General features: G+C 42.8%; 1 protein-coding gene across 2 annotated transcripts in view; it reads left to right on the forward strand.

The window, feature by feature from the left end:
- The first annotated feature begins 6,017 nt into the window (after nt 1–6,017).
- LOC110524761 (phosphatidylinositol 3-kinase regulatory subunit gamma) overlaps nt 6,018–17,143 on the forward strand; it is a 323,905-nt gene continuing 312,779 nt past the window's right edge. The window contains exons 1-2 of one of the 2 annotated variants that reach the window (XM_036978694.1): nt 6,018–6,177; nt 6,579–7,520. In XM_036978694.1, the coding sequence (XP_036834589.1) occupies nt 7,169–7,520 (352 nt within the window). In that variant the 5' untranslated portion in view covers nt 6,018–6,177; nt 6,579–7,168. The remainder of the gene's footprint in view (nt 6,178–6,578; nt 7,521–17,143) is intronic. The other variant, XM_036978695.1, reaches the window with a different exon arrangement.

Genomic DNA, 17,143 nt, shown 5'->3' on the forward strand with positions numbered 1-17,143 from the left:
TCACAAGTCCTCAACTGGCAGCTTCATTAAATAGTACCCGCAAAACACCAGTCTCAACGTCAACAGTGAAGAGGTGACTCCGGGATGCTGGCCTTCTAGGCAGAGTTCCTCTGTCCAGTGTCTGTATTCTTTTGCCCATCTTAATCTTTTCTTTTGGCCAGTCTGAGATATGGATTTTTCTTTGCAACTCTGCCTAGAAGGCCAGCATCCCGGAGTCGTCTCTTCACTGTTGACATTGAGACTGGTGTTAAAAACAATAAGCCATTTCAGTTTCCTTTAGGAAAACTTGGCCCTGGACAACATAACAGGGAAGTTTTTAATTTAACTGATTTGTTTGAAATTCAATGGACAGCCATATGCATTCAAATCCAACCTGGTGCAGCCAACACCCAGTAAACCAGGGATGTTGGCCAAATGAGCCACATTTACGCGTCCTTAAAAACAGCCTATAACCACTATTCCTTGAGTTTCGATGTGTAGCATATCGGCTACATGGCTACTTTCCTAAAATAATAACTGTCCACCTCACTGTTCAGCTGTCAGAGATTTGAGCACAAATTGTATCAGGGTGTTGCATGCAAGGACCTATAGGCTTAGGTGTCAGTAAATTGAAATACATTCATTACGCCCTAATCTATGGATTTCACATGACTGGGCCAGGGCGCAGACATGTGTGGCTCTGGGAGGGCATAGGCCCACCCACTTGGGAGCCAGGCCCAACCACTGGGGAGTCAGGCCCAACCACTGGGGAGTCAGGCCCAGGCAATCAGAATTAGTTTTTCACCACAAAATAGCTTTATTACAGACAGAAAATACTCCTTAGTTTCATCAGCTTTCCGGGTGGCTGGTCTCAGATGGTCCCGCAGGTGAAGAAGCCGGATGTAGAGATACTGGGCTGTCGTGGTTACACGTGGTCTACACGTGAGGCCAGTTGGACCTACTGCCAAATCGTCTAAAATGGCATTGGAGGCGATTTATGGTAAAGAGTAACATTCAATTCTCTGGCAGGTCTGGTGGACATTCCTGCAGTCAACATGTCAATTGCACGCTCCCTCAAAATCTGTGGCATTGTGTTGTGTGACAAAACTGCACCTTTTAGAGTGACCTTTAGTTGTCCCCAGGTGCACCTGTGTAATGATCATGCTGTTTAATCAGCGTCTTGATATGCCACACCTGTCATGTGGATGTATTATCTTGGCGAAGGAGAAATGTTCACTGACAGGAATGTAAACAGATTTGTGCACAGCATTTAAGAGAAATACGCTTTTTGTGCGTCTGGGAAATTTTGGCCCAACACTTTACATGCTGCGTTCATATGTTGTTTCATGTATATAGCCTAGATAAGGGAAGAGAAGCGTAGGCCTAACCATGTGTATAGCCTAGATAAGGGAAGAGAAGCTTAGGCCTAACCATGTATATAGCCTAGATAAGGGAAGAGAAACGTAGGCCTAACCATGTATATAGCCTAGATAAGGGAAGAGAAGCATAGGCCTAACCATGTATATAGCCTAGATAAGGGAAGAGAAGCGTAGGCCTAACCATGTGTATAGCCTAGATAAGGGAAGAGAAGCTTAGGCCTAACCATGTATATAGCCTAGATAAGGGAAGAGAAACGTAGGCCTAACCATGTATATAGCCTAGATAAGGGAAGAGAAGCGTAGGCCTAACCATGTATATAGCCTAGATAAGGGAAGAGAAGCGTAGGCCTAACCATGTATATAGCCTAGATAAGGGAAGAGAAACGTAGGCCTAACCATGTATATGGCCTAGATAAGGGAAGAGAAGCGTAGGCCTAACCATGTATATGGCCTAGATAAGGGAAGAGAAGCGTAGGACTAACCATGTATATGGCCTAGATAAGGGAAGAGAAGCGTAGGACTAACCATGTATATGGCCTAGATAAGGGAAGAGAAGCGTAGGACTAACCATGTATATGGCCTAGATAAGGGAAGAGAAGCTTAGGCCTAACCATGTGTATAGCCTAGATAAGGGAAGAGAAGCGTAGGCCTAACCATGTATATGGCCTAGATAAGGGAAGAGAAGCTTAGGCCTAACCATGTGTATAGCCTAGATAAGGGAAGAGAAGCGTAGGCCTAACCATGTATATAGCCTAGATAAGGGAAGAGAAGCGTAGGACTAACCATGTATATGGCCTAGATAAGGGAAGAGAAGCGTAGGCCTAACCATGTACATAGCCTAGATAAGGGAAGAGAAGCGTAGGCCTAACCATGTATATAGCCTAGATAAGGGAAGAGAAGCGTAGGCCTAACCATGTATATGGCCTAGATAAGGGAAGAGAAGCGTAGGACTAACCATGTATATAGCCTAGATAAGGGAAGAGAAGCGTAGGCCTAACCATGTATATAGCCTAGATAAAGGAAGAGAAGCGTAGGCCTAACCATGTATATAGCCTAGATAAGGGAAGAGAAGCGTAGGCCTAACCATGTATATAGCCTAGATAAGGGAAGAGAAGCGTAGGCCTAACCATGTACATAGCCTAGATAAGGGAAGAGAAGCGTAGGCCTAACCATGTATATAGCCTAGATAAGGGAAGAGAAGCGTAGGCCTAACCATGTATATAGCCTAGATAAGGGAAGAGAAACGTAGGCCTAACCATGTATATAGCCTAGATAAGGGAAGAGAAGCGTAGGCCTAACCATGTATATAGCCTAGATAAGGGAAGAGAAACGTAGGCCTAACCATGTATATAGCCTAGATAAGGGAAGAGAAGCGTAGGCCTAACCATGTATATAGCCTAGATAAGGGAAGAGAAGCGTAGGCCTAATCATGTATATAGCCTAGATAAGGGAAGAGAAGCGTAGGCCTAACCATGTATATAGCCTAGATAAGGGAAGAGAAGCGTAGGCCTAACCATGTATATGGCCTAGATAAGGGAAGAGAAGCGTAGGACTAACCATGTATATGGCCTAGATAAGGGAAGAGAAGCGTAGGACTAACCATGTATATGGCCTAGATAAGGGAAGAGAAGCGTAGGCCTAACCATGTATATAGCCTAGATAAGGGAAGAGAAGCGTAGGACTAACCATGTATATAGCCTAGATAAGGGAAGAGAAGCGTAGGCCTAACCATGTATATAGCCTAGATAAGGGAAGAGAAGCGTAGGCCTAACCATGTATATAGCCTAGATAAGGGAAGAGAAGCGTAGGCCTAACCATGTGTATAGCCTAGATAAGGGAAGAGAAGCGTAGGCCTAACCATGTATATAGCCTAGATAAGGGAAGAGAAACGTAGGCCTAACCATGTATATAGCCTAGATAAGGGAAGAGAAGCGTAGGCCTAACCATGTATATAGCCTAGATAAGGGAAGAGAAACGTAGGCCTAACCATGTATATAGCCTAGATAAGGGAAGAGAAGCGTAGGCCTAACCATGTATATAGCCTAGATAAGGGAAGAGAAGCGTAGGCCTAACCATGTATATAGCCTAGATAAGGGAAGAGAAGCGTAGGACTAACCATGTATATAGCCTAGATAAGGGAAGAGAAGCGTAGGCCTAACCATGTATATAGCCTAGATAAGGGAAGAGAAGCGTAGGCCTAATCATGTGTATAGCCTAGATAAGGGAAGAGAAGCGTAGGCCTAACCATGTATATGGCCTAGATAAGGGAAGAGAAGCGTAGGCCTAACCATGTATATAGCCTAGATAAGGGAAGAGAAGCGTAGGCCTAACCATGTATATAGCCTAGATAAGGGAAGAGAAGCGTAGGCCTAACCATGTATATGGCCTAGATAAGGGAAGAGAAGCGTAGGCCTAACCATGTATATGGCCTAGATAAGGGAAGAGAAGCGTAGGCCTAACCATGTATATGGCCTAGATAAGGGAAGAGAAGCGTAGGCCTAACCATGTATATAGCCTAGATAAGGGAAGAGAAGCGTAGGCCTAACCATGTATATAGCCTAGATAAGGGAAGAGAAGCGTAGGCCTAACCATGTATATGGCCTAGATAAGGGAAGAGAAGCGTAGGCCTAACCATGTATATAGCCTAGATAAGGGAAGAGAAGCGTAGGCCTAACCATGTATATAGCCTAGATAAGGGAAGAGAAGCGTAGGCCTAACCATGTATATAGCCTAGATAAGGGAAGAGAAGCGTAGGCCTAACCACAGAGAGAAGGAGAAATGCCGGTGGCATGCCACAACACCAACATGCATTTCTTTATGTCAGATGGCTGCTATACGGATATAGACATACAAAAGGAGGATCGTATTTTGTATAAAGATAAGCATTATATTGCTAGATTATAGGAGTAACTCTGGTAGGCATGAAACAGACTTCATCACCTCAAGTTCAACGGTCGGTGTCAGTTGGAGCAGAGGGGGACACTGCCTTCATTTCATAGGCCTGCAGTAGCAAAAACTTAATAATAGCCACACCATACCGAACCTTCACAAACGTTAGTAACCTTTATTAGGGTAATATGAAAAGTAAGTCAAGCCATTGCTTATAGGGAAATTTGGGCAGAGAAAAAACACACTACAAAAACGCCCATAAAATCACACAACACTCCCTATTTTGGACCATCCCTCCCCCCAGTAAATTTCGATCTGTCACTCATTAGATATGAAAACAGGCAAATGCAAATCCAGTCAATTCAAAGAGCCTATTAGTTTTAGGAATTGTATTTAATTGGAAATAGAACTGTGACTGGCCTCGGTGCCAGTGACTAACACTAGACAAGCCTGGACTCCTCGGACCCACATTCCGGCCAATGAGGTGTATGTAGAAAGTAAACATTCTAACAGTGTGATAAATACATTTCATATATGCTATTGGAAGAATAATCATTTGGTTGTGTTTAAGATAGTCTTAGGTAACAGTAGAATACAAAATAAAATGTATTTTAAAGAACACAATAGCGTTATCATTAGTTTATGAGACATGCCCTCTTAAAACTGCTTATAACACAAAGGCTATTTGTGATATTAAGATTCTAACAATGATAGTGTGTTACACTTATTTAGGAAAAGTCAAGGACGGGAGGGACATAACTTTAAAAATGTCAGTTATTCAAAACGTTTATTCATTTTGAGTTAATATGATGTGCAAGAAAGGCATTTCAGTGTACCTACGCAGATTACATTCAAACTTGAAATTTAAACGGTTACATGTGTGGCAGCCTAGCCTACCATCTCTTGGTCACTGAGCCAGTGAGAGGTTACCAAGCCTATTGTGATTATTACTGTTCTATCTGGCGATTATGTTCTAGTCTCATAGTCTATTAATTACAGGCCTATGGTTTATTATGTGTACATCTATTTGTGTCGCATGTCAAATGCAAGAGTCATGGGTTTACTTGGGCCTGCAAGACAATTTGGTCTGTAATGACAAATCACATATTAGATGGTGTGTTGTGTGCAATCAATTACAGTAGGGTATAGGGTAGGCTACGATTTTATGATGATTTAATGATGATTTGAGTGCCCAAATTGTGGCCCAACTTCATTTTTGCTGGCCCTGCCATCAACAGATTTCTGCCTGTGACAGTGGCCTAAATTACAGCGAGACTGAAAATGTGCACACATGACGTAGCAGATTGCCCCTGGCAGTGGAACGGTTTGTAACGGTCCAGTTGTGATTAAATTAGGATAGCAGCACTGCTGCCATACCGTCCGAAATATCAGCCGTTCTTTCCCCTCTAAAAGCAATCCATGTGAGATTGATAGTTTTTACCAGAGGCGTGCAAAATTCAGTTCAGATGAGCGGGCTACATAGGCTAATTTATCATCATTCTGACGCAGCTCCAACTATCCTAGCCTACACGACCGCCCGTCGCGATTTGGACCCTGTGTTCATTCCGCACATGTGAGTAAACTACGACAGGCCTAATGCTAAATGTGGTAAAACATAACAATTAGGGTTTCAACGGTAAGCAGTATTAACCTCAGTTGAAGTGTTGCCTACTGCAGTAGTGCACCTTCTCTACTAGAATAATTCGCAGACTCCGGGGGTGTGGTCTCTGACATCACCACGCGCTGTACTCGAGTATTGGGAGCAGGTCTGGCTCGAGGTGTGGACCAGCCACGCATTTTTATACCGGGCTATATGGACGTCTGCTTTTATATTCGTCTGTCTTTTATACCGTGTGCATTTTAACATGCAAGTCGCATATATTGGATAACGGTGCACGGATAGAAGGCAAGAGCTCTACGGCACTGAAAGGTACGTTTACGCCGCAATTTCACAAAATAGGCTACCACTCGAGTTTTTGCTTGTTGCTCTAAAGTTCCTATTCGCCCAGTCACATTTTATATGTGACACGTTTGATTCCATGCCTTCATTTTATAGTGTGGCTATCATATAATATGTAGGCCTAATGTATAATATTAGCCACACACAATGTAATATGTCTATTACAATGTAATATGTATATTGGAATAATGGTAGATTTTTCTCATGTCTGTAAATTCTGTATCGCGTTACTATAAATTATCCTTATATTGCTTCCTGTCAATAGTGATGCAAATAATAACATATAATGATAATAATATGGCATGTTATATCATTATATCAACATATTTAATGTCCTAATAAGGAGGCTATAACCATGTAACTTGGTGAAGTTTCCAGGTAGGGCTGGCTGGCTGCAGTGGGACCTGTGTTTAAGGCATTCTGCTGGAGTAGAGAGAGCGAGTGCTGGACTGGATGCCCTGCAGTGGATTAATATTATCCAGGTGTGGGAGGGAGCTAGGGTGGCCTGTCCTGAGTTCACTGTGCTGCAACACCTGACTGACAGAACAGAGGGGACACTGGGTAGGAGGATCCTACATCTATCTGTGGAACACTGCCAACTCTGCAGAACCTCAGAATCTCGGAGTCTAGGGACACACCCCATCAACCCCATCAAGGGCTCTAGGTCACCCTGTCTTGAAACAGTGCTACTCAGGACGACGAACAGACCCACTGTCTGGTTTCTCCTCCTCGGTAAATGGTGCAGTTTCTCACCATGACTCGGATGGGATCACCCCAATGCTGATTCTTTACTATTCTCTTCAACTCAAGGGCTCCTAGACTTTTGGGTGAACACGAAAGTACTAGTCCTCGCTAAGGCATTGGATTTAAGTTTGCAAAGTAAAACAGAGGACTTGAATCAGTGACGCAGCAGACCTCAGTTGAAGCCTGAGGGACTATCGATGAGCCTGTGACTGTCGCCATGACAGCCAATGACAGCAGCTTCCAGTACCTCGCACTCTTCGAGTACAAACGGGAGCATGGTGATGACATCAGCCTCCAGCCAGGGGACATCCTGACGGTCCTGAAGGCCTCTCTGAAGGACTACCAGGAAGGGGATGAACACCACAGCCCCAAGGGATGGCTGCACGGCACCAACGAGCGGACCAAAGAGAAGGGCGACTTCCCCGGGACGTTTGTGGAGTACACTGGGGTGTTGAGGCAGGGGCTGCCCGCCGCCAAGCCCTGGCCCAGACCCGTTCCCCCAACGCCTGGGGGAACACAGAGCAGCGTGGGGCCCGGACCCCAGCCTACAGGGGCTGCTGCAGCAGGAGGTAAGTGTTGGAACTGAGGATGGGGGCATGCCAAGAGTACTCCATTCAGAAACATGGAGACTGGCCATCTGTTAAATGTAAGAGCTATCTGTTATGACCTGTAAACTGCAATGTAATGGTGCTTGGCTTTACGGTTTGGTCTGGTAATCTATACTGAACAAAAATATTAACGCAACATGCAGTAATTTCTATGATTTTACTGAGTTACAGTTCATTTGAGGAAATCAGTCAATTGAAATAAATTCATTAGGCCTAATCTATAGATTTCACATGACTGTGAATACAGATTTGTGTTCCTTTTCCATAGCTTTTGCCTGCCCATACCATAACCACACTCTTCACAACGTTGACATCAGTAAACCACTTGCCCACACGACGCCATACACATGATCTGCGGTTGTGAGGTCAGTTGGACATATTGCCAAATTCTCTAAAATTACGTTGGAGACGGCTTATGGTAGAGAAATGAACATTCTCTGGCAACAGCTCTGGTGGACATTCCTGCAGTCAGCATGCCAATTGCACGCTCCCTCCAAACTTGATACATCTGTGGCATTGTGTTGTGTGACAAAAATGCACATTTTAAAGTGGCCTTTTATTGTCCCTAGCACAAGGTGCACCTGTGTAATGATCATGCTGTTTAATCAGCTTCTTGATATGCCACACCTGTCAGGAGGATAGATTATCTTGGTAAATGAGAAATGCTCACTAACAGGGATGTGAACAAATTTGTGCACACAATTTGAGAGAAATAAACGGTTTGGCATATGGAACATTTTTGTGATCTTTTATTTCAGCTCATGAAACATGGGAACAACACTTTACATGTTGCGTTTATATTTTTGTTCAGTGTATACCACTGGGTTTTGTTGTAATTCTGGACTAGAGGCAAACAGTATCACTGACTGAATGGCAGTCTGTTATGTTGTGAGTCATCATGGACCAGAGTGTGAATTGTGTTGCTTGTCTGAAGCATGTGTTAAAGCTCTACTGCAGAAAAAGATAAAAGAGTGTATTTCTGTACTTCCACCAGACCAGTCCTGAGAAGTGAACATGTTGTGACACAGCCACACCCGTGTGTGCTCCAGTAGGCTCCCATGTGCTCCAGATGCACAGCCAGCCTCAAAGATGCTAACCTGCGTTAGCGCTGTTGTCTTGCACTGAGTGTTCCTGTCACTGAATTAGTTCCTAACCAAACCTTGGTGTTAGTTCTGCTAAAATGAAGATGCACTAGCATTTGTGTTTACGAAGACGATGTGTATGTGTTTCTGAAAAGAGCTAGGTCTACGTGTGTGTGTGTGTGTGTGTGTGTGAGTCTGAGAGTGTCATGACTCGCAGGCAGCTGGATTTGTTTTGATGTTTTATTCAGCATCCAGATGAACAAACGCAGCACTCCTCACAAAGAGGACAAGCTCTGGTATAAGCCTGTATCCAGACTTGCTTGTGAGCAAGCTAAAGTAACACTTAAATAGCTATCCTCTGTTTGGCAGGCTTTGATTAGTGTTTTTACAGGGCTGGGTGAGCTCTGTTTTTGCTCCGTGTGTCTGGCCTGGGGTTAGGGCTGCTGTACAGTGACGTACCGGACACCTCCGCAAGGCAGGAGTTTTGAAGCAAATTTCCGACTATTCTACACATTTCTGGTTGGAGGGCTCTGAGGCCCAACCCTCAGAACATGCCATAAGCCATGGCAAAAATGTTTAGAAGTGCAGGATATTAGCTTTAAAAATGCAACATTTTCTCTCAGCCTCATGGAAAAATGTGTAGAATAGCATGAAATTAGCTATAAAACCACAACATTTTCTCTCTGCCCGATGGAAAATGTGTAGAATTGCAGGAAGTTAGCTGTTTTCCTAAAAAGAAAAGTTGCATAGTGTTGCCGTTGTTTATCTGCCAGGTGGATTATTCCAGGACTGCTCTGTTTAATTGTCTGCCATGCTAGTCTCTTTTATGGGAATAGGTTAGGCCTGTTTTCTGTTATTTATATATATTTCACTTTCTCTCTCTCTCTCTCTCTCTCTGTCTCTCTGTCTCTCTGTCTCTCTGTCTCTGTCTCTCTCTCTCTCTCTCTTTCTCTCCGAGTCTCTGTTTATCTCAGTCTCTCTGTATCTCTCACTCTCTCTTTGCTTTGTAAACGATCTACTGGATAGCCGTCGCTGTGTTATGAGACTCCTAGCCAGCCAGTCAGACTAAGCTAAACTAGGCCATCAGTCCTCAGTCCCTCCAGCCGTTCTTCCTCCCAGGCACAAGACTGTATTTGACTTGAATAATTGATTGGCTGGCTGGTGCATTGGATCATGGGGCTGACACGCTACACTCCTCCAATCACATATCACCTCACTTCCAGCAGCAGCAATAGAAACAACAAGCAGCAGTAGCAGAGGAACATGGAGGGCTTAGTTTGCAGAGGGAAATAGTAGTGGCCAATCTACACTTCTATCAGATCTTAGGTGTACGGTACTACGGTATGGGACGGTACAGGTATTCCACACCATTCTCTCCTCTTCCTTCATCACCTCGAATTGGCAGGCAGAGAAGCGGATGGATTAAAGGTAGACTCAACGATATGACGTAGATCCGTGCTTGACTTGGGATGAAAGAAGTGCAGGAGCTGTCTTTTTCCAAGTCATTCCATTAGACTGTGTTCACTCTGATTATTCACATTTAAGGGTTCATACACATTTTCAATGACTTCACCAAATGTTCATGACTATTATTATAGCATATATATATATATATACAGTGCCTTGCGAAAGTATTCGGCCCCCTTGAACTTTGCGACCTTTTGCCACATTTCAGGCTTCAAACATAAAGATATAAAACTGTATTTTTTTGTGAAGAATCAACAACAAGTGGGACACAATCATGAAGTGGAACGACATTTATTGGATATTTCAAACTTTTTTAACAAATCAAAAACTGAAAAATTGGGCGTGCAAAATTATTCAGCCCCCTTAAGTTAATACTTTGTAGCGCCACCTTTTGCTGCGATTACAGCTGTAAGTCGCTTGGGGTATGTCTCTATCAGTTTTGCATATCGAGAGACTGAAGTTTTTTCCCATTCCTCCTTGCAAAACAGCTCGAGCTCAGTGAGGTTGGATTGAGAGCATTTGTGAACAGCAGTTTTCAGTTCTTTCCACAGATTCTCGATTGGATTCAGGTCTGGACTTTGACTTGGACATTCTAACACCTGGATATGTTTATTTTTGAACCATTCCATTGTAGATTTTGCTTTATGTTTTGGATCATTGTCTTGTTGGAAGACAAATCTCTGTCCCAGTCTCAGGTCTTTTGCAGACTCCATCAGGTTTTCTTCCAGAATGGTCCTGTATTTTGCTCCATCCATCTTCCCATCAATTTTAACCATCTTCCCTGTCCCTGCTGAAGAAAAGCAGGCCCAAACCATGATGCTGCCACCACCATGTTTGACAGTGGGGATGGTTTGTTCAGCTGTGTAGCTATTACGCCAAACATAACGTTTTGCATTGTTGCCAAAAAGTTCAATTTTGGTTTCATCTGACCAGAGCACCTTCTTCCACATGTTTGGTGTGTCTCCCAGGTGGCTTGTGGCAAACTTTAAACAACACTTTTTATGGATATCTTTAAGAAATGGCTTTCTTCTTGCCACTCTTCCATAAAGGCCAGATTTGTGCAATATACGACTGATTGTTGTCCTATGGACAGAGTCTCCCACCTCAGCTGTAGATCTCTGCAGTTCATCCAGAGTGATCATGGGCCTCTTGGCTGCATCTCTGATCAGTCTTCTCCTTGTATGAGCTGAAAGTTTAGAGGGACGGCCAGGTCTTGGTAGATTTGCAGTGGTCTGATACTCCTTCCTTTTCAATATTATCGCTTGCACAGTGCTCCTTGGGATGTTTAAAGCTTGGGAAATATTTTTGTATCCAAATCCGGCTTTAGACTTCTTCACAACAGTATCTCGGACCTGCCTGGTGTGTTCCTTGTTCTTCATGATGCTCTCTGCGCTTTTAACGGACCTCTGAGACTATCACAGTGCAGGTGCATTTATACGGAGACTTGATTACACACAGGTGGATTGTATTTATCATCATTAGTCATTTAGGTCAACATTGGATCATTCAGAGATCCTCACTGAACTTCTGGAGAGAGTTTGCTGCACTGAAAGTAAAGGGGCTGAATAATTTTGCACGCCCAATTTTTCAGTTTTTGATTTGTTAAAAAAGTTTGAAATATCCAAAAAATGTCGTTCCACTTCATGATTGTGTCCCACTTGTTGTTGATTCTTCACAAAAAAATACAGTTTTATATCTTTATGTTTGAAGCCTGAAATGTGGCAAAATGTCGCAAAGTTCAAGGGGGCCAAATACTTTCGCAAGGCACTGTATATACATGAAAAACGTCAAAGTTAACATTATTGACACTGGATGGTTGCTTTGTCTAATCCGAAGTTTGCCAATCATCTCCTGCCGTTGTGTGGTCAGCCTGCCATCTGGAGATTTCCTGGGTGTGCAGGCTTGGCTTTTGATCGAACCCTGAAACTCCAAGCCTGCATATCAAGGTCATGTTGAGCAGATGATGTTCAGGCTACAACTTGGTTAGACCAGGGCTTGAACAAAATCCTGCACACCCAGTAGCTATCCTGGAGTATGGTTGCCACCCTTGAGATAAAATATTGGGTAACAAACCAAGTGCTTTTGTCTTTATAAAATGATTCCTTCATTCAATGAATCAGGGATCAAATGGATAAGGTAGGCTAACATCTAATATCAAAATCATGGGCATTAATATGAAGTTGGTCTTCCTCTTTGCTGCTGTAACAGCCTCCACTCTTCTGGGAAGGCTTTCCACTAGAAGTTGGAACATTGTTGCGGGGACTTTCTTCCATTCAGCCGCAAGAGCATTTGTGAGGTCGGGCACTGATGTTCGGAGATTAGGCCTGGCGCGCAGTCGGCTTTCCAATTCATTCCAAAGGTGTTCAATGGGGTTGAGGTCAAGGCTCTGTGCAGGCCAGTCAAGTTTTTCACACCAATCTCGAAAAACTATTTCATTACGGACCTTGCTTTGTGCATGGAGGCATTGTTATGCTGAAACGGGAAAGGGCCTTCCCTAAACTGTTGCCCACAAAGTTGGAAGGACATAATCGTTTAGAATGTAGCGTTAAGATTTCCTTTCACTGGAACTAAATGAAAAACAACCCCAGACCATTATTCCTCCTCCACCAAACTTTACAGTTGGCACTATGCATTGGGTCAGGTAGCGTTCTCCTGGCATCCGCCAAACCCAGATTCATCCGTCGGATTGCCAGATGGTGAAGCGTGATTCATCACTCCAGAGAACGCGTTTCCACTGCTCCATCAGTCAAATGGTGGTGAGCTTTACACCACTCCAGCCGAAGCTTGGCATTGTGCCTGCATTGCTTCCAGAGGCAGTTTGGAACTCGGTAGTGAGTGTTGCCACCGAGGACAGACGATTTTTACACGATGCGTGCTTCAGCACTCAGCTGTCCCGTTCTGTGAGCTTGTGTGGCCTACCACTTTGCAACTGAATCGTTGTTGCTCCTAAACGTTTCCACTTCACAATAGCAGCACTTATAGTTGACCGGAGCAGCTCTAGCAGGGCACCAGAGCTGTTGCCACAGAATTTAATGTTAATTGCTCTACCGTAAGCCACGTCCCACATTATTTTAGAGTATTTGGAAGTACGTCCAACCGGCCTGACAACCACAGACCACGTGTAACCACGACAGCCCAGGACCTCCACATCCAGCGTCTTCACCTGCGGGATCATCTGAGACCAGCCACCCGGACAGCTGAAACTGAGGAGTATTTCTGTCTGTAATAAAGCCCTTTTGTGGGGAAAAACACATTCTGATTGGCTGGGCCTGGCTCCCCAGTGGGTGGGTCTATGCCCTCCCAGCCTGCCCAGTCACGTGATATCCATAGATTAGGGCGTAATTAATTTATTTCAATTGCAAAATGTATCATACAGGATGATTTCTGTATTTTGAAAGTTATATATCTTGACAACTTGTGTGCTGACAAGCAAAACATTTTGGGACTATGTCAACAATGGACTAATGAAACAAATACCAAAAGATAGTTTTTGGGTGGACTTTTCCTTTAACGTTGTAGCAATTACATTGCTGCTGTTTAATAGAGGGGAATCCCAGTTTTCCAACGTTGCAGATTTATTTAGCCTATCTACCTACAGTGACAGTGGAAAGGCGACAACGACGTGAATGCCTAGTTAGCTATAGTTAACTAGCGATAACTGTTACAAGTTATGTTTTAAATTGGCCATCTTGTTAGTCTGTTGTACTTTCATTATTTTATACCTGCAGCTGAAATGTCACCCTCTCCTCAGGCAACGGCAAACTGGCACACACAGACATGCACTGAAGGTTCATTCCGTTAATGACGGATTTGTCGATTTTTAAGTGATTGATAATATTTAAAAGTGTGTGTTCATGAGTTACATTAAACAACAATTATGAAACTAATTTCCATGAATTTTCATGACCTTACAAACCCTCATTTGACAACTTGGAACAGGGCATCATGCGAATTTAGGTTGCCGCATTTTCAATCTGCACAATCTCGAACAGTCTACTGTGACGCACAGATTCACAGAGTAACAGAGTGAAGCGCACCCGTGCACATGCGCAGATACTGTGTGTGACTGTCAGAGAGCGAAGTCTTGCATCTCTCCCATCTCAATACCCGCGGTGCTGCTCATGGCAACGTCATTTCACTGAATCTACCTTTCTAGAGTCCCAAGGGTGAGGCACATTATTTGATGGAATTATGGGGTCGCTCAAAGATGAACAAGATTAGGGTCTCTGAATTATTATACCCATAGTCCTTCACTTCTTCTTCCTGTTACACTCTTGAACGTACATCAGCCAATTCCCACACCTCCAGTAACAGTCAATTCCCACACCTCCAGTAACAGTAAATTCCCACACCTCCAGTAACAGCCAATTCCCACACCTCCAGTAACAGCCAATTCCCACACCTCCAGTAACAGTCAATTCCAATCAGGTGAATATCATTATGACAACAAGTGTGTCTGTGTGAAACTGAACTGATAGATAGCAGCGATTAGCGAACATCCCCCTATCTATCTCACCAAGCATCAGCGCTAGTGAGATAAATACAACAAGTGTGTCTGTGTGAATCTGCACTGAGATAGCGATTAGCGAACATCCCCTTATCTATCTCACCAAGCATCAGCGCTAGTGAGATAAATACAACAAGTGTGTCTGTGTGAATCTGCACTGAGATAGCGATTAGCGAACATCCCCTTATCTATCTCACCAAGCATCAGCGCTAGTGAGATAAATACAACAAGTGTGTCTGTGTGAATCTGCACTGAGATAGCGATTAGCGAACATCCCCTTATCTATCTCACCAAGCATCAGCGCTAGTGAGATAAATACAACAAGTACGCTGCAATTATGACAGTGGCAAATAAATCCCTGTTGGCTGTGTGATAATTACCTGCAGGTATGGAGCAGAGGTGGAGGATCCATGCAGACTAGTCAGGGTTCTTTGTGAAGGGAATAGGCAATTTCACACCAGCTGGAGCTGAAAATATTTCTGTTATGTCAGATTGTTCTGGAAATTCTCACATAACTTAATTGGGAGGAAGGATGTTTTATATGCTTTTTACATTTGTATCACAAACCATTTTTGAAAAAATCATGATGGACCTGTACATGCCTCCTGTAAGACCCTGTGATGTGTGAAGTGTACATGCCTCCTGTAAGACCCTGTGATGTGTGAAGTGTACGTGCCTCCTGTAAAACCCTGTGATGTGTGAAGTGTACATGCCTCCTGTAAGACCCTGTGATGTGTGAAGTGTACATGCCTCCTGTAAGACCCTATGATGTGTGAAGTGTACATGATGCAGACAACATGTTGGAGTCATTATACTCCTTATAGTGTGCTTTAACATATGGAGTCATTATACTCCTTATAGTGTGCTTTAACATGTGGAGTCAGTATACTCCTTATAGTGTGCTTTAACATGTGGAGTCATTATACTCCTTATAGTGTGTTTTAACATGTGGAGTCATTATACTCCTTATAGTGTGATTTAACATGTGGAGTCATTATACTCCTTATAGTGTGCTTTAACATGTGGAGTCATTATACTCCTTATAGTGTGCTTTAACATGTTGGAGTCATTATACTCCTTATAGTGTGCTTTAACATGTGGAGTCATTATACTCCTTATAGTGTGCTTTAACATATGGAGTCATTATACTCCTTATAGTGTGATTTAACATGTGGAGTCATTATACTCCTTATAGTGTGTTTTAACATGTGGAGTCATTATACTCCTTATAGTGTGCTTTAACATGTGGAGTCATTATACTCCTTATAGTGTGTTTTAACATGTGGAGTCATTATACTCCTTATAGTGTGCTTTAACATGTGGAGTCATTATACTCCTTATAGTGTGCTTTAACATGTGGAGTCATTATACTCCTTATAGTGTGTTTTAACATATGGAGTCATTATACTCCTTATAGTGTGCTTTAACATGTGGAGTCATTATACTCCTTATAGTGTGCTTTAACATGTGGAGTCATTACACTCCTTATAGTGTGCTTTAACATGTGGAGTCATTATACTCCTTATAGTGTGCTTTAACATGTGGAGTCATTATACTCCTTATAGTGTGATTTAACATGTGGAGTCATTATACTCCTTATAGTGTGCTTTAACATGCGGAGTCAGTATACTCCTTATAGTGTGCTTTAACATGTGGAGTCATTATACTCCTTATAGTGTGCTTTAACATGTGGAGTCATTATACTCCTTATAGTGTGCTTTAACATGTGGAGTCATTATACTCCTTATAGTGTGCTTTAACATGTGGAGTCATTATACTCCTTATAGTGTGATTTAACATATGGAGTCATTATACTCCTTATAGTGTGCTTTAACATGTGGAGTCATTATACTCCTTATAGTGTGCTTTAACATGTGGAGTCATTATACTCCTTATAGTGTGCTTTAACATGTGGAGTCATTATACTCCTTATAGTGTGCTTTAACATGTGGAGTCATTATACTCCTTATAGTGTGCTTTAACATGTGGAGTCATTATACTCCTTATAGTGTGCTTTAACATGTGGAGTCATTATACTCCTTATAGTGTGCTTTAACATGTGGAGTCATTATACTCCTTATAGTGTGCTTTAACATGTGGAGTCATTATACTCCTTATAGTGTGCTTTAACATGTGGAGTCATTATACTCCTTATAGTGTGCTTTAACATGTGGAGTCATTATACTCCTTATAGTGTGCTTTAACATGTGGAGTCATTACACTCCTTATAGTGTGTTTTAACATGTGGAGTCATTATACTCCTTATAGTGTGCTTTAACATGTGGAGTCATTATACTCCTTATAGTGTGCTTTAACATGTGGAGTCATTACACTCCTTATAGTGTGATTTAACATGTGGAGTCATTATACTCCTTATAGTGTGCTTTAACATGTGGAGTCATTATACTCCTTATAGTGTGCTTTAACATATGGAGTCATTATACTCCTTATAGTGTGCTTTAACATGTGGAGTCATTATACTCCTTATAGTGTGCTTTAACATGTGGAGTCATTATACTCCTTATAGT

The sequence above is a fragment of the Oncorhynchus mykiss genome, chromosome 5 (genome assembly GCF_013265735.2).
Source record: "Oncorhynchus mykiss isolate Arlee chromosome 5, USDA_OmykA_1.1, whole genome shotgun sequence".
In the NCBI taxonomy this organism is placed as follows: Eukaryota; Metazoa; Chordata; class Actinopteri; order Salmoniformes; family Salmonidae; genus Oncorhynchus; species Oncorhynchus mykiss.